At 61.7% G+C, this 21,977-nt stretch overlaps 1 protein-coding gene across 5 annotated transcripts in view; it reads right to left on the reverse strand.

Moving 5' to 3' along the window:
- Window positions 1-7,356: 7,356 nt before the first annotated feature.
- Window positions 7,357-21,977, reverse strand: part of CABIN1 (calcineurin binding protein 1) — a 70,760-nt gene continuing 56,139 nt past the window's right edge. For all 5 annotated transcript variants that reach the window (XM_043901189.1, XM_043901190.1, XM_043901192.1 and 2 more), the window contains exons 30-37: window positions 14,269-14,432; window positions 13,946-14,042; window positions 12,822-13,499; window positions 11,522-11,596; window positions 10,029-10,275; window positions 8,687-8,830; window positions 7,787-8,013; window positions 7,357-7,694 (exon numbers count right to left, since the gene is read on the reverse strand). In XM_043901189.1, the coding sequence (XP_043757124.1) occupies window positions 7,551-7,694; window positions 7,787-8,013; window positions 8,687-8,830; window positions 10,029-10,275; window positions 11,522-11,596; window positions 12,822-13,499; window positions 13,946-14,042; window positions 14,269-14,432 (1,776 nt within the window). In that variant the 3' untranslated portion in view covers window positions 7,357-7,550. The remainder of the gene's footprint in view (window positions 7,695-7,786; window positions 8,014-8,686; window positions 8,831-10,028; window positions 10,276-11,521; window positions 11,597-12,821; window positions 13,500-13,945; window positions 14,043-14,268; window positions 14,433-21,977) is intronic.

Here is a 21,977-nt window from a genome sequence, read left to right on the forward strand (position 1 = left end):
TCCCTCCACCCGGCTGGCTGGGCTGCTGGCGGGCTCGGGGAAGAAATGGGGTCAGTCTGTGCTCTCCTGCCGGGCCTTTGCCTAGCCCCACCCGCCCCTGCCCAGTCACTCCACGTTTGCATAATCTCTCCTTTGTTCCAACACCTCCCTTCTGTTTATGCAGGTGTGGAAACTGAGGCCCAGTCCGGGAGAGGCGGCAGAGGCGGCCAGGTCCCTGGGAGAGGTGGTTTCCGGGAGCCTCCACGGTCAGGGTAGCGGGGGAGGACCCAGGTCGGAGACTCACTCAGGCCCTGCCACCTGGGCCGGGTCTTGACAGTGGCGGCTTCTCAAGGCATCTGAAGGGGACAGGGCCCTGGACCCCTTAGGGAACTGAAGCTAGTGAGGGGCCCGGGCTGTGACAGGCCTTGGGGCCCTGGGGGTCGGCCAGCCTGGTTCTCTGGTCGCTGCCCTCCCCATCCCTCCACCCCACCCCCACCGCAGCGATCCAGAGAGCCGGCGGGGCTGGGGGTGGGGGTGTAGCCACAACTCCTCAGCAGATGCTGGGCACCCAGAGTCTGGGGCCAGCTGCTCCGGGCGTGGGTCCTCGGGTCCCCAAGCCAGCCTCCGGGGGCTGGTGCTGGGACTCGCTCCAGGGTCCTGACCACGGCTTAGGGAACACGGACTTGGAAAAATGCACAGCATGAGAGTTAAGTTTTATTTGGGGCAAAATAAGGACTTTTTCCAGTAGAGTCACGTGTGGATGTGAGAGCTGGACCATAAAGAAGGCTGAGCGCCGAAGAATTGATGCTTTTGAACTGTGGTGTTGGAGAAGACTCTTGAGAGTCCCTTGGACTGCAAGGAGATCCAGCCAGTCCATCCTAGGGGAGATCAGTCCTAGGTGTTCATTGGAAAGACCCTGATGCTGGGAAAGATTGAAGGCAGGAGGAGAAGGGGACGACAGAGGATGAGACGGTTGGATGGCCTCACCGACTCGATAGACGTGAGTTTGAGCAAGCTCTGGGAGATGGTGGAGGACAGGGAGGCCTGGCGGGCTGCAGTCCATGGGGTCGCCAAGAGTCGGACACGACGGAGCGACTGGACAACAACAGAGGACTGCAGCCCAGGAGATAGTATCTCACGCAGCTCTGAGAGGCTGCTCCACAGGAGTGGTGGGGAAAGGTCACTGTATATGTGATTTTGGTGAAGGGGCAGTTCATGCGATCAAGGACATATTTTTAGAGGTTTTCTACTACTCCCTTGAAGCCTTTGCTGGTCACAAGGAAGAGTGCTCACCATGAAGGATTTTAGAGCTTTTCTGGATATGAGGAGGTACAAGAACTGGGCTAATAAAGTCAGCTCCTGAGAATACCTGACTCTCTAAGACCTGTCCTGTCCGTTAACTGGAGCACAGACGGCCTCGTTCCTGCTCTCCACCTGAACTCCTTCAGGGGCTGTTGGACGTCAGCTGCTGCAGGGGCACATGACTTGTGGAGGCAGATGCGAGCACCCATGGCGAGCGCCACTTTGTAGCTGACGGGGCCCCCTCACGGTGATAAGCTTGACCGTACTTTGGGAGGCATTTCGTAGGCACTTTGTGACCATTTTGTCCCACTTTGCTAGGAAGGCTCCTTCCTGGGTCTTCCAACGGTTTTGCAGACAGGCCACTCTGCGCTGTTACTGGACGAGGCCTGTCAGCAGTGACCAGAGGGCTCTGGGCCCGCTATCCCACTCTGCGTCAAGGTCCAGGAAAACCCCTGTCATCAACAGTTACACTCACAATCATTCATCGCATACGGAACTCAGAGAGTCAGTTCCCAGGCAGGTTGATAGGAAGTGCAGAGGTCCCCAAGGAGAGAGGGGTCTGGAGTTCTCAAGGAGGAAGAAAGGGCAAACTTTTTCCCCCTCTACATTCCTCAGGATTATATAACAATAATGTATCCTGCTTGAGGACAGTCTCTGGAAAAAAGCTGGCTGATTCCGTTATTTTAAGGTGTAAATTATGGGAGTAGGTCTAGTGAGGTCTTTACAACCTCCAGACATTCTTTTGATTCACTGTAATAACTAATTAGAGAGTATATAACTCCATGGCTAACACTAGCAAGGGGGCACTCTTTCTGCCCCCTTCTGATGCCTATGTCAGAAGCTTTCTCTATCTCCTTTATACTTTAATAAAACTTTATGACACAAAAGCTCTGAGCGATCAAGCCTCGTCTCGGCCCCAGATTGAATTCTTCTCCTCCGGAGGCCAAGAATCCCGGCGTCTTTTCGTGGTTCAGCAACAGCCTTTCAGAACTCTACATCTGAGCAACTGCTTCAAGTCACCTAGTCATCATTACTTTTGTTGGAGGTTCAGCCGCACATTTGGTAATACTAATATTAACACAAGAGATGATAATCTTGTAGAACAGGCAAAGTACAACTAACATAGCTAGCAGTATTTTAAAGTCACAAGTAAGAATTAAGCCAGGAACTTCCACTAGGTGTAGCCCAGCATATTCTCAGGTCATCTGACGCAGTGCAATCTCTTATCATTCAGGGATGTTAGCATCAGGCTCCCGGCCCAGCTTCCTAGTGTTACTAGGATGGCTATCCTTAGTGTAATTTAACTGTTTCCAAGATAAGGGAGGCCTTAAATCTTAAATGACCACAGCCTGGCGTTTTTATTCCTTGACTGGATTTGCTTATTGCTCCTTGAGTGACTTAGAGGAAGATTCATATTATGGCTGGGGTCAGAGCAGGCATTCTTAATTGGCCAGCCGAGAGGATCCCACCTAGTGATATCAAGAGTAGCCCACAGAGGACTGAACTTCCTTTCTTCTAGAAAAAATTTCTAAGGGTCAACAATTAGAGCCTTGGAGTGGGGAAACCCACCAAAGTAACCTAGAAGTACTAGACACAGGTAATTGGCCACAACCCAATACTTGGATTCATTTTTTTTTTTTTTTGGATTCATTTTTTAAAACTAGCATAGGAAAAAAAAAAAAAACTAGCATAGGATCATGTTCAAGATAGAAAAACGTTTGATTTATATGCAAAGGTCTAAGAAGTAAAAAAAAAAAAAAAGTCTAAGAAGTCAAGACAACATTATAAATGATCATACAAATCAGGTCCAGCATCTTGGGTAAGCTGTCTACTTCTGATGTCATCTTCTTTTCGTCCTAGTCTAAGTGTAATTTCCTCTGTTTGAGCATCCTTTTTTAAGCTGAGTTTGACATCAGCAGTCCTGTCTATGGACCAGTCCGGTGCAGGGGCCTACAGAAGATGGAATTAATCCAAGGGTCAATTCTCCTTCACTTTCACTGTGCATGAGCTAGTTAAGAGGACCTGATAGAAGGCCCTTCCACCCAGGTTGGAGACAGTCCTTTCTGGTGTACATAATCCCCTGTTTGGAGGCTGTGGGAACTGAGATTACTGAGATAAGCTTCAGAAATAAAATTTAGAATGTCCTTTTAATCATTCAAGTAACTTTCCATTAATATAGCATAACAGCAAGGAACTTATCTGGGACGTGAGTCAGTAAATACAGACCTCTGTTAAGGAAACTGGGATTTAACATTCATTGAAACATAATCTTTTTCTCTCTAAAGTTATTCTCACTTCTACCAAATATATTCAAATTAAAACTAATTTGTTTGCAAAAATGTCTGGTCTCAGAAAAACAAAACAAGACAAAACAACCTTGGCCAGAAAATTTATATAATTATAATTGATCATAGGGTTTTGCTTTACTGAAATTTTTTATAAGGACTGTCAGACTGAACTACTTAAAACAAAAACAAAACCTCTCAGGGCCAGGAAGGTCAGGCCAAGAGCTTATCACATGTCTCAACTACAGATCGAGGGGAATTCCTCCCTTTGCAAGGTTGCCAAAATGCCTTGAGATTTTTACACCTGATGGTGAGGTAGCTTACCTAACTTATCTGTTACAGCTGCCAGAAACCTGAGAGTTTACAAACTCTGGAGGGAGCCAACAGAGAGAGAAAAGTTAAATATTTCAATTCTGCTTACAAAAGTGTAATTTACCAAATTACTATAAGTCATACTTAGTTTGAAGCGAAGGTTCTCCTTACACCCATAAAAGATTCAACCCAGTAATTTCTGGCTATGATACAATTGACAGAGTAACTTGGTTACTGCTGTGACATACCTCACTTGCAGATAATAGCTAGAATGATGGCTGACATTTGACCAGCACATGTCAGCATTTTAGGAGCTCCATATAAATTTTACAATATCTCTATTAGTAACATCTGCCATACACTATGACCCGAGAAGACTGACAATACTTCCCATGCAGTTCAACGCATCACGTGAACCTAGTTTGTATCTCTCTTTGGGATGTTTCAGAAGGCTCTTTGAAGCACTCAAAGTTAGGGAGAGGTCAAAAAGATTTAGGAAGCTTTGCAAAGAATGTCAAAAGGGTTTAAAATACTCAGAGATCATCACAGGTCATTGTGAAACAAGTTACTCACTTAACCAAAGTAACAGTAAAAGATTTCAAAGGTATATACAGAGCAGATTATCTAAAAGTAAAGAAATTACAATCTGTTATCGAAGGCACTTCAACATGTTAAGAAAACTTGTACCATGCACCAAATTCTTCTATTGGAGTCCACTTTCCAAAACTTTTCTGCAGACATGACTTAATTTGCCCATCCAAAAACAATCACCTCTTACGTCAGACATCCCTTAATAAAATGTAATTCCATTCCTCATGCCTTCTTTACTGAAAACACATATCCTACTTTCCTTAAGCAACCACGAACTGACCTTTATATTAGCATTCTGTAGATTGGTGAACATAAATACCAATGATAATTTCTAAAAAAAAATTTGCTTTCTTATAGAGAACATCTCAAGATGGCATCAAACATATTCATTAATAGTCCAAAATACCTTTAGTTTCTCTGTAAGAGGAAGCCAGTTATCAGTAATTAATGTTGCAGTATCTTATTTTATTTGGGAGTACCCTACCCATTAAGTAAACTTCCATCACTTAATTTAGCACAACCCTAGAAATTCAATTTACCAAAATCTGGACAGACTAAAACATAATTACTCTTAATAGAGTTTATTGAAAAGCTTTTAACCCGTTTACGTTTTCTTTCCTAAAAAGTTTCTTCATATTAAGTTAATTTCCTTGCTGACAAAGTTGTAACAGATATATATTATTTTATTTAACTTATATTAAAATAAACCTAGGCCAGATGATAGAATTATACTTAATTTTATATTTGATGTTTATGAATGCACACATTTCTATATTAATTAGGCCAACAAACTTAAACATTAAATACCAGGTATAATTTAATATTGAATATTTCCCAGTTCATATGAACCTGAAATGCACTTAGCTTAATTTCTCTTGAACTTAGAATATTCTGATTTGTAGGCACTTACTTTTCTTTAGGCTAATTAAATTACAGCTCACTTACAAATTAAACTTCTACAAAGACAAAAACTACAAAGACAAAGACAGACACATGTGAGACATACGTTCAGCCAGACACCAACGAGCTATCTAGCCTCATTTTCTCAACTTAAGTCATGAATCAGATATCTCGATATAAAACTCACCAGTATGTTAGAAAGATTTTTAAAGGCTTCGTTCCCTGTTTTTCTTTCTTCAGTTTCAGGATAAGGTTAAGTGATCCTGGGAGCTCTGATCTCAAGGCAACAGGGATAGAAAATCAGCTTCTCCTAATTAGGACTTATTTCCTCAGGACTTTCTTTCCTTGTTCAAGTTAACTTTCTCTACTGGTTGGAATTAAACTGGTTGGGGGTTGGTTCACGTTCAACTGGCATTGTGGACTCAGTTGGCACAACTGGACGTTCATAAATTTTCGTAGCTACCCCCCTTTCTTTCAGTGGTTCTGAAAAGTTGGTCAAGCAGTTTAACAAGCGTTAAGTATGTAACTCAGACCAACCTAGACCGTCTTTCTGACCAGAGCAGCTACACCCTCATCTAAACCTTCTAAAAGGCGGAGTCAAGCAAAGGATGATTGTGGTGGTTAGAGAACAATGACTTGGGTGTCAAGCCAGAATATTCCTTAAAAGGTTTTTTTTTTTTCCCTCTTTACTCCTCCTTTGCTGGGCAAAGGCAAACATCAGGAGGTGGAAGAGTTGGAAGAGAAAGGAAAAAAATGAGATAGCATCTGACCAAGTAATTCAGGTAGAAAAAGATACATGTAGAGGGAGAGAGGTGGGTCAGTGACAGACCATCAGCAGCCTGTTTTTGGTTCTGATATAGTTTTAAGAGAAGTTTCCAGATATCAGTCATAGTAAGCACTCCATCCAGTCTGTTTGATCTTATGAACGGCCAGCTTTTTCTAACTGCAAGAATATCAATTTGGGAATATTAAAGGAAGCCCAATCTGCTCGTTTTAGATTGGGAATCTCCTGTTGGCGTAACTGCCCCAGTTAGGCAGGTACTTGCGAGTCTAACTTTTGTATGGACATGACCCTGGCCGAAGTGCGCCCCTTGTATTAACAGAAGCATCGGGTTAGCCTCTTAGCTAACCACTCAAGCTTCCTACAGCTGAGCCTCCCTGGTCCCTGTTAACCAGCCCCCACCAGTCCTTTCACGCAGCTGGGCGGGGGGGTGGGGGGCGTGTACTCTCGGCCAAGCCCCACCGAGTACCTTTCCACTGCCTGGGTACCCCCTGGTGTCTTTCAGCCAGACCCCCGCCCCAGCACGCCAGCGTGTAGCTGACACGGGGGTCTGTGGACAGGGGGAGGGGGCGCTCTGGCTGGAGGGCCAGGGGAGGCCAGGAATGCCCTGTGGGGGGCCAGGGTTGGGGGCCCTCAGCCCTGCAGCCTCGGGAAGGGGCCTGAGTCAGGGCCAGCCCAGCGCTCTGGGTCCCCGCGTGGCTCCGCCCGTGCTGCGGACCCTGGCAGTGCCCAGCCTCTTGGGTGTCTGTCTTCTCAGGCTGGGGGGGGGGGCACGGAGTGTCCCCCCGAGAGGGGAGGGGCAGAGGGCAGCAGGGAGGCTCCCTGTGCCACCCTGGCCTTCCAGACGAGGCCCCGGGGCAGACCGGGCCCCTCAAACGTGTGCGTCCCCAGGACGGACGGGCTCTGGGCCGGGACGACGTGGCCAGCACCGCCCTGCTGTTGCGTTACAGACGCTTACCTTTGTAACAGGGGGTCCCACACTGCACCCCCAGCTCACAGGGCGGTCCCGTTGGAGGGGGAGTGTGGTGGGGGGGGGCGGTCCGCACAGACCCGCGCTCCGGGTTCCCGCCATGGCAGGAGTGCAGGCCAGCCCCTGCACCCAGCTGGAGCCTCCTGGAGCACATGGCCTCAGCCCTGTGCCCCGTCCAGGGATGGGGGGCTACCCTGCCTCGACGGGCCCTGCCCTGAGGAACAAAGAGACCGAGATGACTGTTTCATCTTTATTAGAAAAGCAACCAAAAAAAAAAGGACCCTCCGCCGCTGTGACCCAGGCAGAGCCTGAGGAACACGGACGCGGCCGCCTGGGCAGGGAGGGGGCACGTTTACAAAGTCAACATGTCATAAAAAAGGACGCAGGCCCTGCAGAGTTCGGGGAGCTGGGCGGGGGCCGGGGCGGGCCCTCAGATGTCCATGTAGTCCTCGTCCTCGTCCGTCTCGCTCTCCAGCGAGGACTCCTGGCTCGACGTCTCCAGCACCTCCAGCGCCGGCTGGCACAAGCTCTCCTTCCGCACCGTGGCAGCCGACTGCGCCGACAGGATGGCCGACTGCGCCGGGCGGGCGGGCAGGGGTCAGCGCTGGCCCAGTCCCCACCCGCACCCACGTCCCCCACCCGGGGTCCCCCCAGACCCGCCATCACCTTCAGCTTCTGCTTGGTCTCCTCCGAGATGCTGCCTTTGGGCGAGAGCAGGGTCGGGGTGGGTGGTGTGACGGTGATCTCAGGGGGAAACTTGGTGGCGGAAGAGGGGATGACCAGCTTCGGCATGTTGGGCAGCAGGCGTGACTTGGCCCGGCTAGGCTCAGCCTTGCCCGGGGGGCCCTCGGGGGGCGGGGCACTCCCGCCGCCAGGCACCTTGGAGCTGGCCACTGCGGGACGGACCCAGAGGGCTGAGCGGGGTTGTCCGCGGCCTCCCAGGCCGCCCCTCTCCTTTGCAGGCCTCATCACCCCACTCCCCGAGGGACAGAGGCACCCAGGCACCGCCTCTGGTGGTTAGACCGCAGGGTGCTGGCTCCCAGGCCACTTCCTGTCTCCCTGCCTCCCCGAGGGCCTGGCTCTGGCTGGTGGAAGTGGAGACAAGGGGCGCCTAGGAGCAGGGTGTCTGCTGGGGGCCCTGGGGTGGAGGGGAGCGCCGAGCCTCCCAGGCCTCGTCGGCTCTCACATCCCAGAGCCTGCCCCCGGCTGCATCCACGACCCCGTGCGCCCAGGAGCCGCAGGCTGGCTGCTGTCCACGCCCGTCCGCCGCCCGCGGCTTTAAAAGGAGCGGGCTGCCCTAGCGGGGTCTGAGAGAGGCCCCGCCCCAGAAGTCCCCGGAGCCTGGCTGCTGGGCCGGGCGCACTGCTCCTTGGCCGGCAGCCTAACTTGGGCTCCGCACCACCCGAACCATTCCCGTCTGTGAGGCACAGGGTGGAACGGGGCGGGGGGGGTGTGTGGCGCTTGGGCACCCCTGCCTTTCTCATCTGCCCCCGCCCCTCTGTCTCCAGGTCCCTCTGCGGGAACGCCCCCGCCACCTGCTGGCCCCGGGGCCATGCCGGGCCTTACCCTGGCTGCAGGCGGGCTGGGCGCTGGTCCGGGGGGCGGCCTCCGCCGCGGGGCCCTCAGGGGCCGTCTTCAGGTGCTCGCTGTCCCGCGGCTCCTGGGGCGGGAAGCCCGGGCCCTCTGCGCCTCCCGCCGGCTCCTCTCCCCCTGGGGGGACAGAGCGGCCGTGGGGGACGCGTGCCCCACGCCGGGACAGGGCCCTCCACCCCGACCGTGGCCGTGACCGCGCAGGCCTCCTCCGACACAGCGGCCCGGGAGGAGCCAGGCTGCTAACTGCTTGCCGGCCGTGGACACCCGGTGAGTCTGACTCACAGGGCCCCACCCCAGCGCCCAGGAGTGGCAACTGGACCCGAACGACCCAGCTGAGGACGGGGCAGACCAAGCGGCCCCCCTGCCAGGCCACACCGTTCGGACAAGGAGCACACCTCCAGGCCCCCGGCCACGCGGGGCCTCCTGTCCCCCTCCTCTGGACGCTCCTGCCACGCCCGCCACCACCCCAGCACCCGGCTGCTCCCCCACGTCCCCAGGAGCGGGGGTCATGGCTGCTCCTCGCCTGGGCGGGGGTCAGGCCCCCGGCCGTCGGCTCTAGTCCCTGGATCTGGCCCTGTCCCCTCGCTCTGACTGCCAGCCGTCTCTGCGTTCCCAGGGCCCAGTCCACACGCGGCAGGGGCAGGCACGACCCGTGGGGGGCCTGCAGCTGCCCTGCTGGGCCTCGCAGGAGCGGGTCGCGCTGGGCACACAGCTGCGACGCGGGCCCGGGGGGGGACTGGTCCAGGCCCTTCCACAGTGGCCCCGGGGGCCGTGCTGAGCTGTCCCCGCCCGGCTGGGCACACCCGTTCTCACACAGCTGTCCCGAGGGCCTGGCCGAGCCACCCCGGGAGCTGCTCCCGTCAGGGGTGGGGGCTGCCTAGCTGACCGCTGCCTCCAGGCACCTGCCCAGGTGTGCGGAGCCGGCAGGGAGAGGCACGTGTGAGCGCGCGTGCGTGCGTGTGTGTCCTGAAATGTGCGCCCTGCCTGGTCGGCCGGGCTCCCCTGCCCACTGTGGGCTGCACTTCCCAGGGGCCCCTAAGTGTGGAAGGAACCAGGGCTTCCTGCTGCCTGCAGAGCCCCAGCCCCGCGTCCCCTGGCCCGTGGCCGTCTCCGGGGGTGAAGACCACCGAGATGGAGCGAGAGCCCGGGGTCCAGACCCTGCGCTCTGCTGAGCCTCCGCGGGAGGAGGAACATGGTGGGCGGGGGGTGGAGACGGCACTCGGGGGTCACCGGGCGGGAGGCGCCCACACCTCCGCGCAGCAACAGGCCTGCTGTGGGACCGGGCCCGCCCGCCTGGCAGAGGGCCCAGACTCACCTGGGTGCAGAGAGGATGTGCTGGGGGCGGCCTCAGGCCGGTGCGGCCGCGGGGTCCCGGTGTCCTTGGCCAGGTCTGGGGTGGAGGTGGCGGCCGGCACAGGGCGAGGCTTGGCGTGGCCGTCGCTGGGCCGTGGTGGGGCGTCCACCAGCACAGGCTCAGGGGCTGCGGGGGCCGTGGCGGTGGGGAAGATGCTCTCTCGGGAGTCCTTGGGGTGCTTCGGGGTGGTGGGCGTGTCCCCTGCCGCCTGGGAGGGCAGAGTGGGTGTGAGGGGGCCCACCCTGCCGATGTCGGGGGCTGCTGGGGGCCCAGGGGCTCGCCTGAGGACATCCAGGGCACGGCAGAGGGGCCCTAGGCTGGCCGGGACCTGCACCCCCCACTGCCGGGTGCCAGCCGGGAGGGTGGTGCAGCTGTGACCCGGGGCACAGGACGAGGGCACCCAAGGCGGCGGCTGCAGCGGTCAGTCCTGGAGGGTGACTTCCCGAGGCCACCGGCGGGAGGGGCCTGAGAGCAGGGGTGACGCAGGCTCTGCTGGGGGCGGCTCCTGGGCTCAAGGCTGCGGCCCCAAAGCCCTTCGGCCCTCGGGGAGCTGGGCCCTCTGGGGCCTCCCGCCTGCAGGCACAGTTTCCTGCTCATCTGAAGCCCCCACGCGGGGGTGACGGCTGCGGCTCTGCACAGGCAGCTGCTAGGTGGGGCGGGGCCCCGCGCGGTGCCCAGCGACAGAGCCCCGGCCTCAGGGCCACCGTCCTCTCTGAATCACCGGTTGGACCCTGGCCCGAGGCTGCGGGAGCCTCACGCCTCCTGGGGGCACCCAGCACCCCACCCTGACCCCGTCTCTCCTGACATCTGCTCCCCGGGAGACGCCCCATCCCTGGCTCCATGGGTGTGGACGACCCTGCCACTCCAGTGGACCTCCAGCGGGAGGGCGGGTGAGACAGGACCTGTGTCCCGTGGGCAGAGGTGAGAGTGGGGTCCCTGTCCTCCTGCCGCTGGGGCATGGCGGCCAGGCCAGCCCTGGGGACTGAAAGGCCACACCGACCCCACGACAAGTACCTGCCCCAGGACCCGGCGACCAGCCTGCGGCCAGCCCCACCTTCCGGGGTCACCTGAGCCGGCCCTGCCCGAGCCCGGCCCCCACAGCCAGCAGCAGGGGTCTTCCCAGACGAAGGAGGCTGGATGGACACTGGGCCCCACCCGTGGGCTCCTGTCGGCCCACCCCAGCGCCACCTCCATGCTGAGGAGCCGCTTCTGCAGGCAAGGTTCATGGGGCGGCGACCATGCTCTGGTTTAGAGGAGAGCTGCGGGGGTGACGGGACCCTCATGCCGCCCGCACTCGGTACTGGGGTCTGAGTCCCACCCGGGCTCAGGGCCCGAGGCTCAGCGGCCTGCCGCCCACCTGCCCTGGGTCCCCCGACCACGGGGATGGTCCTGGCCTGCAGCCTGGGGCCTCGCACCCTCCACCAGGCGGCTGGCACGGGTGGGTCCACGCTTACCTGCCTCTGGGCAGCGGCCCCAAGGTGGACCTGACAGAACTTCACGGCCTGCTCCAGGGCGGCCTCCTCATCCACCTGAGCAAGGACATGCCCGAGGTCAGCGGCCTTAAGGACTGCTCCCAGGACGCGCCCCCCCATGGCTGCTTCCCGGGGGGAACCCCAGCCCTGTCCCAGGTCCCACCCCCAGGGCTGCTGATCGAGGACCAGCTGGCCATGCCACGATCATGTCTGTGGCCGCGTGACTTCACCTTCGGGTGCAGAGGCTGGGGAGGCCTGGGGGTGACCCTGGGTGGGGGAAGACGACTGGCCTGGGGTGGGAAAAGGGCCCGCCCTTGCCAGCAGGAAATCCAGGGCTTATGTTTGCTAGTTTATCAGCAACAACAAAAAAAGGCACTGCTGATGCTGGAGAGGGGGTGATAAAACAGTCTGCAAGCGGTGGGTGCACGTGGACACCACCCAGGAGGGAAGTGTCAGGGTGTTCACCCTTGCCGGCCTGACACAACCTGGGGCTCTTCCTATGGAAAGAACCTATTTTCCTTTAATTAGAGGAAAAATAAAAACCTATGCCTGAGGGATTAAAAAACACAAAAGGCAGCAGAATAAGACAGGTAGCAGAGCCTCCCTGCACTGGGCCTTATAAGGCTTCTGCAAGGCCTCCTTTCTTTCGAGGGTAGTTACAGATGTTTTAGAAGGGTATTGTCTTTTTTAGTACATATTTCACCAGCTTTTCTGAGATATAGTTAAATAAAACTATAATATATTAGCGGAGAAGGCAATGGCAACCCACTCCAGTACTCTTGCCTGGAGAATCCCATGGACGGAGGAGCCTGGTGGGCTGCCGTCTATGGGGTCACACAGAGTTGGACACGACTGAGCGACTTCACTTTCACTTTTTACTTTCATGCGTTGGAGAAGGAAATGGCAACCCACTCCAGCGTTCTTGCCTGGAGAATCCCAGGGACGGGGAAGCCTGGTGGGCTGCCGTCTATGGGGTCGCAAAGAGTCGGACACGACTGAGCGACTTCACCTTCACTTTTCACTTTCACGCGTTGGAGAAGGAAATGGCAACCCACTCCAGTGTTCCTGCCTGAAGAATCCCAGGGACGGCAGAGCCTGGTGGGCCGCCGTCTATGGGGTCGCACAGAACTGGACATGACTGAAGCGACTTAGCAGCAGCAGCAGTAACATATCCAAACCTCTCTGGGGCTCACAGCGGGAAACCGTGGGGTGGCTGGGAACGACCGGACGCCCTCCCGCGGGGCCTCCCGGGTTGGGGGGGGTGCCGCCCGCAGCCACCCACCTGCTTGATGAGCATGTAGGTCTCCGACATGATCCTCTCGATGCGGCCCAGGTCGTAGGCCACGCCCTTCTGGCCCTGCTGCCACACGCGGTAGGCATCCAGCAGGAGCGTCTTGCCGGACTCCGTGTCCTCCAGGAGCTTCCTCTTGCGGCTGGGCCGTGGGGGCGCCTCCTCGGGGTGGGTGCCTGGCCTGGGCCCAGCAGAGGCGGCAGCGGGGGCAGTGGCGGGCGCGGGCGGGGAGGGGGCCGGCGGGCCGGGCGGCCGGGCACTGATGCTGAGCTCCTCCAGGGACAGCTCGGCGGGCCGGCTCTCAGGGCCCCGGTCCCTCGGGGGGCAGCCTGGCTGCAGGGGCGGCGGCCCCCGCTCAGAGTCCGCTCCCCGGGCGGCGGCGTCCCCCGTGTCCATGGGCTCGGCGGGGCCGGCCCGGGGGCTCTCCTTGTCCCTGCGCTCCCCGGCCTGCTCTGTGCACTCCCCCGCGTCCATGGCCAGGGGCCGGTGGTTGAGGGGGCCCGCTTTGCCCCCTGGCTCAGCGCCTGGCCCTGAGCCGTCGGCCAGAGGGGGCTTCTTGGGGTGCGGGAGACCCTCCTTGCTGTCCTCGGGACTGGCCTTGTGGGAGACGTCCGTGGTCATCCTGGCTCCGGGAAGGCCGCAGGCCTTGGGCCCGGGGTGTTCCGACCCCTACAAGGAAAGCAGCGATTAGACGCGGAGTCTCTGGTGTTTCCTGCCCCTGAGTGCCGGCTGTGCCCACCTCGGCCTCTCCCACCGAGGCCACCCTGGTCCTGCCCATCTGCACTCTGGCCAGGGCTGGGGCCACAGCGCTGCCTGCAGGGGCCCTGGCGGTGGCTCTGCTTCTGAGGTGCAGCCACCCCACCCCGCCAGCAAGTGTGGTGGAGGCAGAGACGAGCCCGGCCAGGCCCCCCACCAGGGCACAGCCAGGCTCGCTGGGCGGGGGGCACCGTGGCCGGACGGCCCTGGCTCGCAGTCGCCCCGCCTGCCAGGGTGGCGACTGGCCTCCGGGTGCCCAGCTATGAAGACAGACAGTGAGCACGGCTCCTGGGAGGCGCTGGCTGGGTGAGGGAGTGGGCTGAGGGTCCCACGGGTGGCGTTTGGGGGGGGTCGTGTACCTCCGTGAGCTCGCTCAGCGTGTCCTCCAGCACCTTCACAGTGAGGACGAAGGCCCGCTGTGCCAGGACTTGGCGGTCAGCATCTCGCAGATACTTCCTGCAGTGTGCGGGGGAGGCCACACGTCAGCCACACGGCAACGGCAGTCCGTGCCCCTCTGCTCCCGCAGGTGTTCCCGGGGTCTCCTTCTGCACACCCAGCACTGTGTGTGTCCCAGGTCCCCAGGGCTGAGGCTCTGAGCCCCAGGGGTGGGGGGTGGGCTCAGCCCGCTGCTCCTGGCCATCACCCAGGACGCCTCCGGCCGGCCGGGCAGGGCTGCACTCACTTGCCCTGGTCCGGGGTGCGCTGCAGCATGGAGGAGACCTTGAGCAGGGTGCCGTGGTCCCGCAGCTGGGCCAGCACCTTGAGCAGAAGCACGACGGAACGGTTCATGTGCCAGGCGAAGCTGCCCGGCCTGTCGATCTCGTCCACGGGGATCCGCCAGATGCCCTGAGGGACGGACCGGGCGGGCGTGAGGGGAGGGCCGCTGGGACCGGAGCCTGCCCCGGGAAGGCGGCCCCGCGGATGGGGGCAGAGGACGTGCACACAGTTCGGTGCCCCTTTGAGAGCCGGCACCAGCCCCCGTTGACCCGGTCGTCCCCCCAGGGAAGCACGCAGGGTGCACCCATGTCCAACGGCAGGACCGGGAGACGCCCGGGCCCATGAGGCTCCCCACGGGTGCTGACCACACAGGGACGGACGGCGCAAGGTGGGCCCCACTCCTAGCGGGAAACTGCCGTGAACTGCGGCAGCTGGGCAGGCCAGGCAGGCCCCAGGCCTGGCCATTCACAGCACTCCCTCCAGCAGTGCCCAGAGTCTCAAGGGCCCCCCAGAAGTGACCAGCCACCCCCAGGGACGCTGGATGCCACCTTCCCTCAACACACGTCTGCCCAGCATTCTGGTGCAGCTGGGACCCCTTCCACTTCCCCCCTGGCTGACCCCACTGTCTGCCGGCCGGCTGGGTGGGGGCCTCACCGCCGACCCCCCCCGCGGCCCTGTGCCATGCTTAGCCCCTGGGCAGCACCCAGCCTGTAGCCAGCACCCCCACTCTGGCCCAGTCAGGGAGAGGATGACGGCCAGCATGGCTGAGGCAGGCAGTGGACATGGGGGGGCCCGCCCGGGGTCCCAATACTGCGTCTCCTACCAGCAGGCGCAACTTATGCAGCAGCTTGGGTGAGCAGCCCGCCCCAGGTATGACAGCAGGGGCCAGAAGGGCATCGCGGATAGCTGTGTGAGACCCAGGAAAGGCCCGCGCTCCCCCACGCCCCTGCAGGCATCCCCACAGCCCCCGCCACGGTCTGCACGGGGCCAGTGATGGAGACACACTCGGCGGGGGAAGAGAGAGGTGTGAGGTGAACCAGGGCGCACGCAGACGCTCCATGGAGGGCACAGTGTTGTGGGGGTGGGGGGCCTCCCGCCGTTGCCAGCCCACGGGGTCATCGCAGGCAGCGAGGCCTCAATCAGGACACTTGCCCGTTGGCACCAAGGAGTTGCCCGCCACCCACCCAGTCATGTGGAGGCGCCATCCGCCCGCCTTGCCCTCCGAGGCTGCCCTCCCCACGCCCGCTTCCCACACGCTGCTCCTCCCGGCGGGGCCCGCCCAGTCTGGGGCGTCACCATCACGACTCCGGCACACAGCTGGCTGGACCTGCTCTTGGTGGCCATGGGGAGCCGAGGGCAGTGAGGGGCAGGCAGCCTGGAGGCCGTGGCCCTGACCCAGCCTCCTGAGGCGGGGGCAGACCCCCCCACCCCCAGGACATGGGACGGGCCTGGTTCCCATCACCTCACACAAGGGCTCCTCCCTACTAACCCCAGGCTGGGTGAGGACACACGGGCAGAACCTTAACGTCAGAGACTTCAGAAAGTCAGGAGGCCGAAAGAAATCAGGCGGAGTGCACGGAAGGTCAGGAGGAAAGCAGCTACTGCAAGTCCTGGGCACATGCCCGGGACGCGGGGCCACAGGCGGGCAGGTGGTGAGCAAGCCCACAGGCCTGCCTCCGCCTCCGTGGGCTGCGCTGAGCAGGGCATCTGGGAAGGGTGAGCCTCATCCTGTCCCCAGGGCGGGGCGGAAGCGCCTCCCATGGGAGCCCCTGCAGAGATGGGAAGCCCCCTGAGTGACCAGGCGTCAGAGGACACCATGTGTGGGGAGGAAGGGAAGCGGCCACGTCCTGCCCCTCCTGCAGCAGAGGCCCCGCGCCCACCCAGAGAGGGCTGCATGCAGGTCCTGGGGAGGCAAGGGACGTGCTGGGAACAAGGGAAGGGCATGGGCGGCAAGGCCTGACAGGAAGACCCAGATGAGGGCCAGGCCAGAGCAGGACGGCAGGGAGCCGGACCCCCACCAAGGGCAGCGGCGCTGGTGGGGCTGGGGGCCACGGCTCGGCCCGCCCCGCAAGGTGCCTGCCCCCAGGCAGTGGCGGGGGCTCCGTCCCAGCTGAGCGGCCGCCTGCGTGGGCACTGGGGGGCAGTGGGGGGCAGTGGCGGCCTCAGCATGCCCAGAGTTCGCCCGCATGCCTGGCGGCTCCTCTGCAGGATCTCAGCTGACCCCACTGACCGCCGCGGAGGCTCCGGGCTGCCGGCGGGCGGATGAGGTCACCGAGACCGACCGTAACTACCTACTGGATAATTCATGGAGCCCTGGACGCTGGGCCTGGCATAACATTGTGTTTAATCGCTCAGTCTTGTCCGACTCTTTGCGACCCTGCCAGGCTCCTCTGTCCGTGGGGATTCTCCAAGCAGGAATACTGGAGTGGGTTGCCATGTCCTCCTCCAGGGGATCTTCCCGACCCAGGGACCAAACCCAGGTCTCCCGCATCGCAGGCGCATTCTTTCCTGTCTCAGCCACGAGGGAAACTCAAGAATACTGGCATGGGTAATCTTTCTCTTTTCCAGGGAATCTTTCCCACCAAGGAATTAGAAACTGAGGTTTTCCTGCATTGCAGGCAGATTCTTTACCAGCTGAGCTACCAGGGAAGCCCCAGGCATTGAACACCAGCTCCTGAGCCTTCCTTGCAGCCCAGAGCTGGGCATACTGCTGCTGCTCTTAAGGAAACCGAACCGAGGCAGCTGGCCCGCGGACAGGCAGTCTGCTCTCAAGGGCGGCTGGGAAGCGGGGCCCGGGGAGTGGGGTCCCAGGGAGCGGATGGACGGGAGAGGCCCCCCCTGGGCACGGGGCACTGCTGAGGCCCACAGATCAGCCTGAGCCCAGCATACCCGGGTCTGAGGAGAGCCTCTTCCTAGAGGGGCCGGGGCTCCTCTCCCTCCGCCCCTGGGTTCCTGGCTGGCTGGCCGCTCCACACCACCCTAGATGCTCCCTGCGCAGAGAAGGGTGGCTGCAACGGCCTCTCCATGGGGCCCAGGGCCAGCTCTGAGCCAGGTGGATGGAGGGCAGCGACCCAGACCGGTCTCGGTCCTCACAGCAGACCCCACCAGGTCTCCATCTCCACCGGGCCACCGCTCGGGATCCCAGGGCTCGGGATCGTTCCAAGGCCCCGGGCCCACCTGTAGCCTTCATGGACCCCGCCCTTCAGTCAAGGCCCCCCCACTCCAAGGGTAGAGACGAAACCTCCCCAGAGAAAGCAAGCAGCCAGGAAACGCCAGGGCAGGAGAGCAGGCTGCAAGGCGCACAGCCCGAGCCCTGCTCAGCCCCGGGGACCAGGCTCCTCTGGCAGAGGGGGACAGCAAGGCTTAGGCTCTGGGGGGCTGAGTGGAGACCTAGACTCGTCCCATGCCCACACTGGCAGGGACAGTTGGAATATGTAACCAGCCATGTGCAAGGCGGCCCAGGGACCCTGGGGTGGGACTGGGACCGTGGCTCCAGCGCCAGATTCCTCGCCCGGGCTCTGCACACCCTCCTTCCCTCCCTGGACGCTCACAAAGGACCGAGGAGTCAGCAACGCGGCCTGTGACTTGCACAGAATCGGGGCTGCAAGGGACCAGGCAGGGACACCAAGTCACTTCAGTCTCTGGCCAGGCAGACAGGCTTGGGGGAAGCCAGGGGCCTCCCCAGCACCCCGAGGGCCTCAAAGGCTTCCTGACCGAGACCAGTGCTGGCCTGTCCTCCAGCTCAGGCTGCCGGCTCCTCCCACTGACCCCGGCTGCCGTATGCACGGGACGCAGCTGTGCCCTGGGCACCCGCACAGCCCTAACAGGCGGGCAGAGGGGAGAGGAACTGTGCTGGGAGCACCGAGGAAGGCCCAGAAGAGCTGCACCCAAGGCCTGGGGGAGGAAGCAGGGAGGGTGGGGCCGCGGGGCCCAGAGGTCTCGGAGGGAAAGAGGCAGAAGCTGGCGGCGGGGCAGGTGAGCCCCAAGGGCCTGCGTCCACTTGGGGCCCTCCCAAGCCCAGCCTGCCCAAGTAGGGGCTCCAGGGCAGTGTCAAGGGCCAACCTGCCTCCTGCCCCGCAGCCCCCTAGACTCTGAACTCATCTGCGTGCCTTTCGGGCAGTAGGCGGCCTACTGCCTGCATAGAGATGACCTCCTGGGGGCTACCCGGCCGGCCTACAAGACCTCCAGAAAAGGAACGTTCCAGGTCAAGGCTGCAAACCCTGCTCCGAGTGCCCTCCACCTCGGGGCAGCTCACAGGTGGCAGGCCTGGGAGGTCTGCACCTCAGATGGAGCCCCGCTGGTGTGAGGAGGGCCCCTGGGTCCCCCAGGGCAGCTTGGCTGGGCCACTGGACAGAAAGCCAAGCACATCCCAGGACCTGGGGAATCACACTGACAGGTCAGCCGCTCCCCTGGAGGAGTGGTCTGTGCCACAGGGCAAGGGGACAGGAGAGAGGCTGGGCTGAGGAGGAAGCGAGGAGAGATCCAGGACTCTGGGGAGGGGGTGGCTCAGGAAAAGCCAGAGAGGAAACCCCGCAGCAGGAGCCTCAGCCCAGTGGTGGGGGGGGGGGGCGGGTGGGGAGGGAATGGGCAGCCCCTTAGGGCTGGCCTTGTGACCCGGGTGTCTGAGCAGATGGCATGGAGGAACACGAAGTTCTCATCCTAGTGTTTAACTCGGTAACGGAGCACACGTGAGATTCTCCTACGTCATCACAAACTCCCCATCACTTCAAGTGACCCCAGTGCATCACCCCGCGGGGGAGCCCCAACTCCTCCAAGTCCCCTCCGGAGGGACCTCCAGGGAGGCATCTTCACCATCACCAGAAAGAAGGCCAGGTAAGAGCTCTTCCCCCTCCCCAGAGGCTGGACCCCTTCCACAGAGGCTGAGTCTGCCTGCCCAGAGATGCGGGCAGCGCTCCATCCGTCTGCCCCAACCGGCCCAGCCCCCAGCCCCCAGCCAGCTCCCTTCCCAGAGCTGCTCAGCCCAAGCTCCCTGTTCACAGAGCACCCGAGGGAGAGCCCGCCTCCCCGACAGAGGGATTCCTGCCCTCCCTTGGCAAGGGCGCAGCGGTGACTCAGAGCTCCCAGCAGGCGAGGCCAGGAGAGCCCGCTGCCATCCCACTCCGCACAGCAGGGGCCTAGAGGGAGCCCTCAGCAGGGCCGGGGGCGTGGGTGGATGTCAGGGTAGGAGAACAGGGGCCTTTCCCCCCAAGAAACATGAAGACTTTGCTTCCAGGACCGCCTCGGTGCTGCAGGCTGGCCCCGAGCGGAGCCAGGAAGGGGTTGGTCTCTGGACAGCGAGGCTCTGAGGTCAGGAGCGGCCTCATTGGGGAGGATGTCAGCGTCCTCCACTGTCCTGGGGAGATACCTGTTACCTGGAACCCATGCAAACCTCCCCAACAGCACGACCACTTGAAGAAGAACAGGGAGGGCTGTGCAAGGCTGCACCTGTTGCCCACCGGGCCAACAGTACTCACGGGGCACCTCCCCACCGTCTCCCGCCCCACTCACACCTCCCCCGGAGAGACCAGTTCCAGGATCCACGGCAGAACTCAGCCTACTCCCCGCCCCGCCCCCCCGGGTCCACGCCGCCTGTCCCGGTCTTGGGGCAGCGGCACAGCCAGACACCACCTTTCCCCTCGCGGGCCCGGTCGGCTCCATCTCCTCCAGGAACTGCCCCGGTGGAATAGGACGGAGTGTCCAGCTTGTCTGCTCCCCATCTCCCTGAAGCCCTGCTAAGCCAAGGGCCGGGCGCCTCCCACAGCAGTCAGGGCCACCAGCTGGCTCCAGGCCCTGGGTTAAGGGCGTGCCAGGGCCGGCTAAGTTGAGCACCCCTGGGGGCAGGAAGTCCTGAGGCCTCCTCTGCAAACCCCTGAGGGCCGCCTCTGGCCGTAGGGTCGCACAGAGGCCGCCAGGGGCGCCCTTGCCCTGGCCCCGGGAGCCCTCCAGGCTGGGCCGAGCAGGGCAAGGAGTCCCCGCGGCATCCACCGGGAAGAGTCCCTCCCGCAGGCAGGGGCTGGGGAAGCCTGCCATTTGCCTGCAACCGGCGCCCGCCCGTTTCCAGGCTCTTCTGCCAGATGAGACGTCGCACAACACGGGGTCCCCAGAACTGCCAGACTGTTCGTCCCCTCCCCCTCCAGGGAGAAGCAGAAATGACAAACAACGAAGTGCGCGGAGGCAGCCCACCCGGCAATTGCGCCGGGGCCCCGCCCGCGCCCTCCCGCCCACTCGCGTCGGGGCAGCGGCCCGGCCCAGCGCGGGGAGTAGGCCCTGCGCTCGCCGGACCCGGCACCAGCTGCCCGCCCCCGCACGGCAGCTATTTATAGCCGGGGAAGCACCGCGCCGGGCGCCGCTGCCCACCCGCCGGCCGGCTCACCAGCCCCGGGAGCGGCCCGCGTAGCTCCGGGCCCGCGCCGCCCGCCGCGAAGTTGCCGGGTCGGCGACGGGCGGGCGGCTTTCGCTTTCGGGCGGCTTGCGCAGCGCACACCCCCGCGCACCCACTCGCGGCATCGGCGGGCCGGCTGGACTCGCTTGGGGTTCGCGGGCGGGCTTCTCTCCCGGCCCCCGCCGCCCCCGCGCGCCCGCCGCCCACCTGGCGCTGTGCGGCCCCGGCCGGGGGCAGGGGGCGCCGCGGCCCCGCTGCCTGCCGACTTCCTCCGCCGCGGCGCCCGGGAAACCGCGGCCCGCGGGCTTCCTGCCGCGCCGGGCGGGTGGGCGGGCGGGGGGTCGGGCGCGCGAGCCGGCCCAAGGGACTGAGCCGAAGCTCCGGAGCGCGGGGAGCCCGCGGGCAGAGGGGCTGGACGGCCGCGGCCCGCCCCCTCGGCCCCCCGCCCCAGGCAAGTTCCTACCCGCCGGCTCCGCCGTGGCATCTGTGCAGGGAGCTAGGGCGGGCGCCGGGCCACGGCGCGGAGGCTCGCTCGGCGGGCCGGGGCGGGGCGGCGGGGCCGGACGGGGCGCGGGCGCTCGCTGCTCGGCCTGGAAGCAGGCCCAGCGGCACGACTGACTTGGCCGGCCAATCCGAGCAGATTCCGGGCCGGGCCACCGGCGGTACTGGGGGGCATAGCCCTTGCCACGGGAGGCTGTGGGACCAGGCATCCCAGGCCCAGCGGGGCAGGGACGTCCCGGAGGGTGGACGGCAGGGCGACAGGGCTGTCGACGCCCTGCAGCAGAGCAGCTCCGTGCCCGGGCCCCGGAGTTGTGTCCTGTGCAGGGCAGATGCCTGGGCGAGTGGGGGGTGTCCTCGCTGACCCAGAGGAGCGGGGGGAGCTGGAGTGCCGACTCTCGCAGGACCGCCCTCCAGCAGGGAGGGCAGGACAGAGGCCACTGCGCCCTGCAGGGGTCTTTCCAGCTGGGAGGGGCAGGTTCTCTAGCTGGGCTGTGAGTCCCAGGAGCAGATGACACGGGGAGGAGCAGCGGGGCTGGGCAAGAGGCCCGGCAGGCTCAGGACCCCTCTGCAGAGCTCCGCGGTGCTCAGAGAGGAAGAGTGGGCGTCCCTCCTGGCAGGGCAGCCAAAGCCCCAGGGAGCGCACGGCGCCTTCCCCAGCGGTTGCCTGTGGAGCAGCCCCGTGGAGTCATCCCCCAGCCCCTGGTTGCTTCTCCCACCCTGGCTGAGGAGAGGCGGGGCAGCAGTGGGGACAGGGCTGATGGAGAGACGCTGCCCCCAGCCCAGGCCAGGCA

The sequence above is a fragment of the Cervus elaphus genome, chromosome 5 (genome assembly GCF_910594005.1).
Source record: "Cervus elaphus chromosome 5, mCerEla1.1, whole genome shotgun sequence".
Classification (NCBI taxonomy): domain Eukaryota; kingdom Metazoa; phylum Chordata; class Mammalia; order Artiodactyla; family Cervidae; genus Cervus; species Cervus elaphus.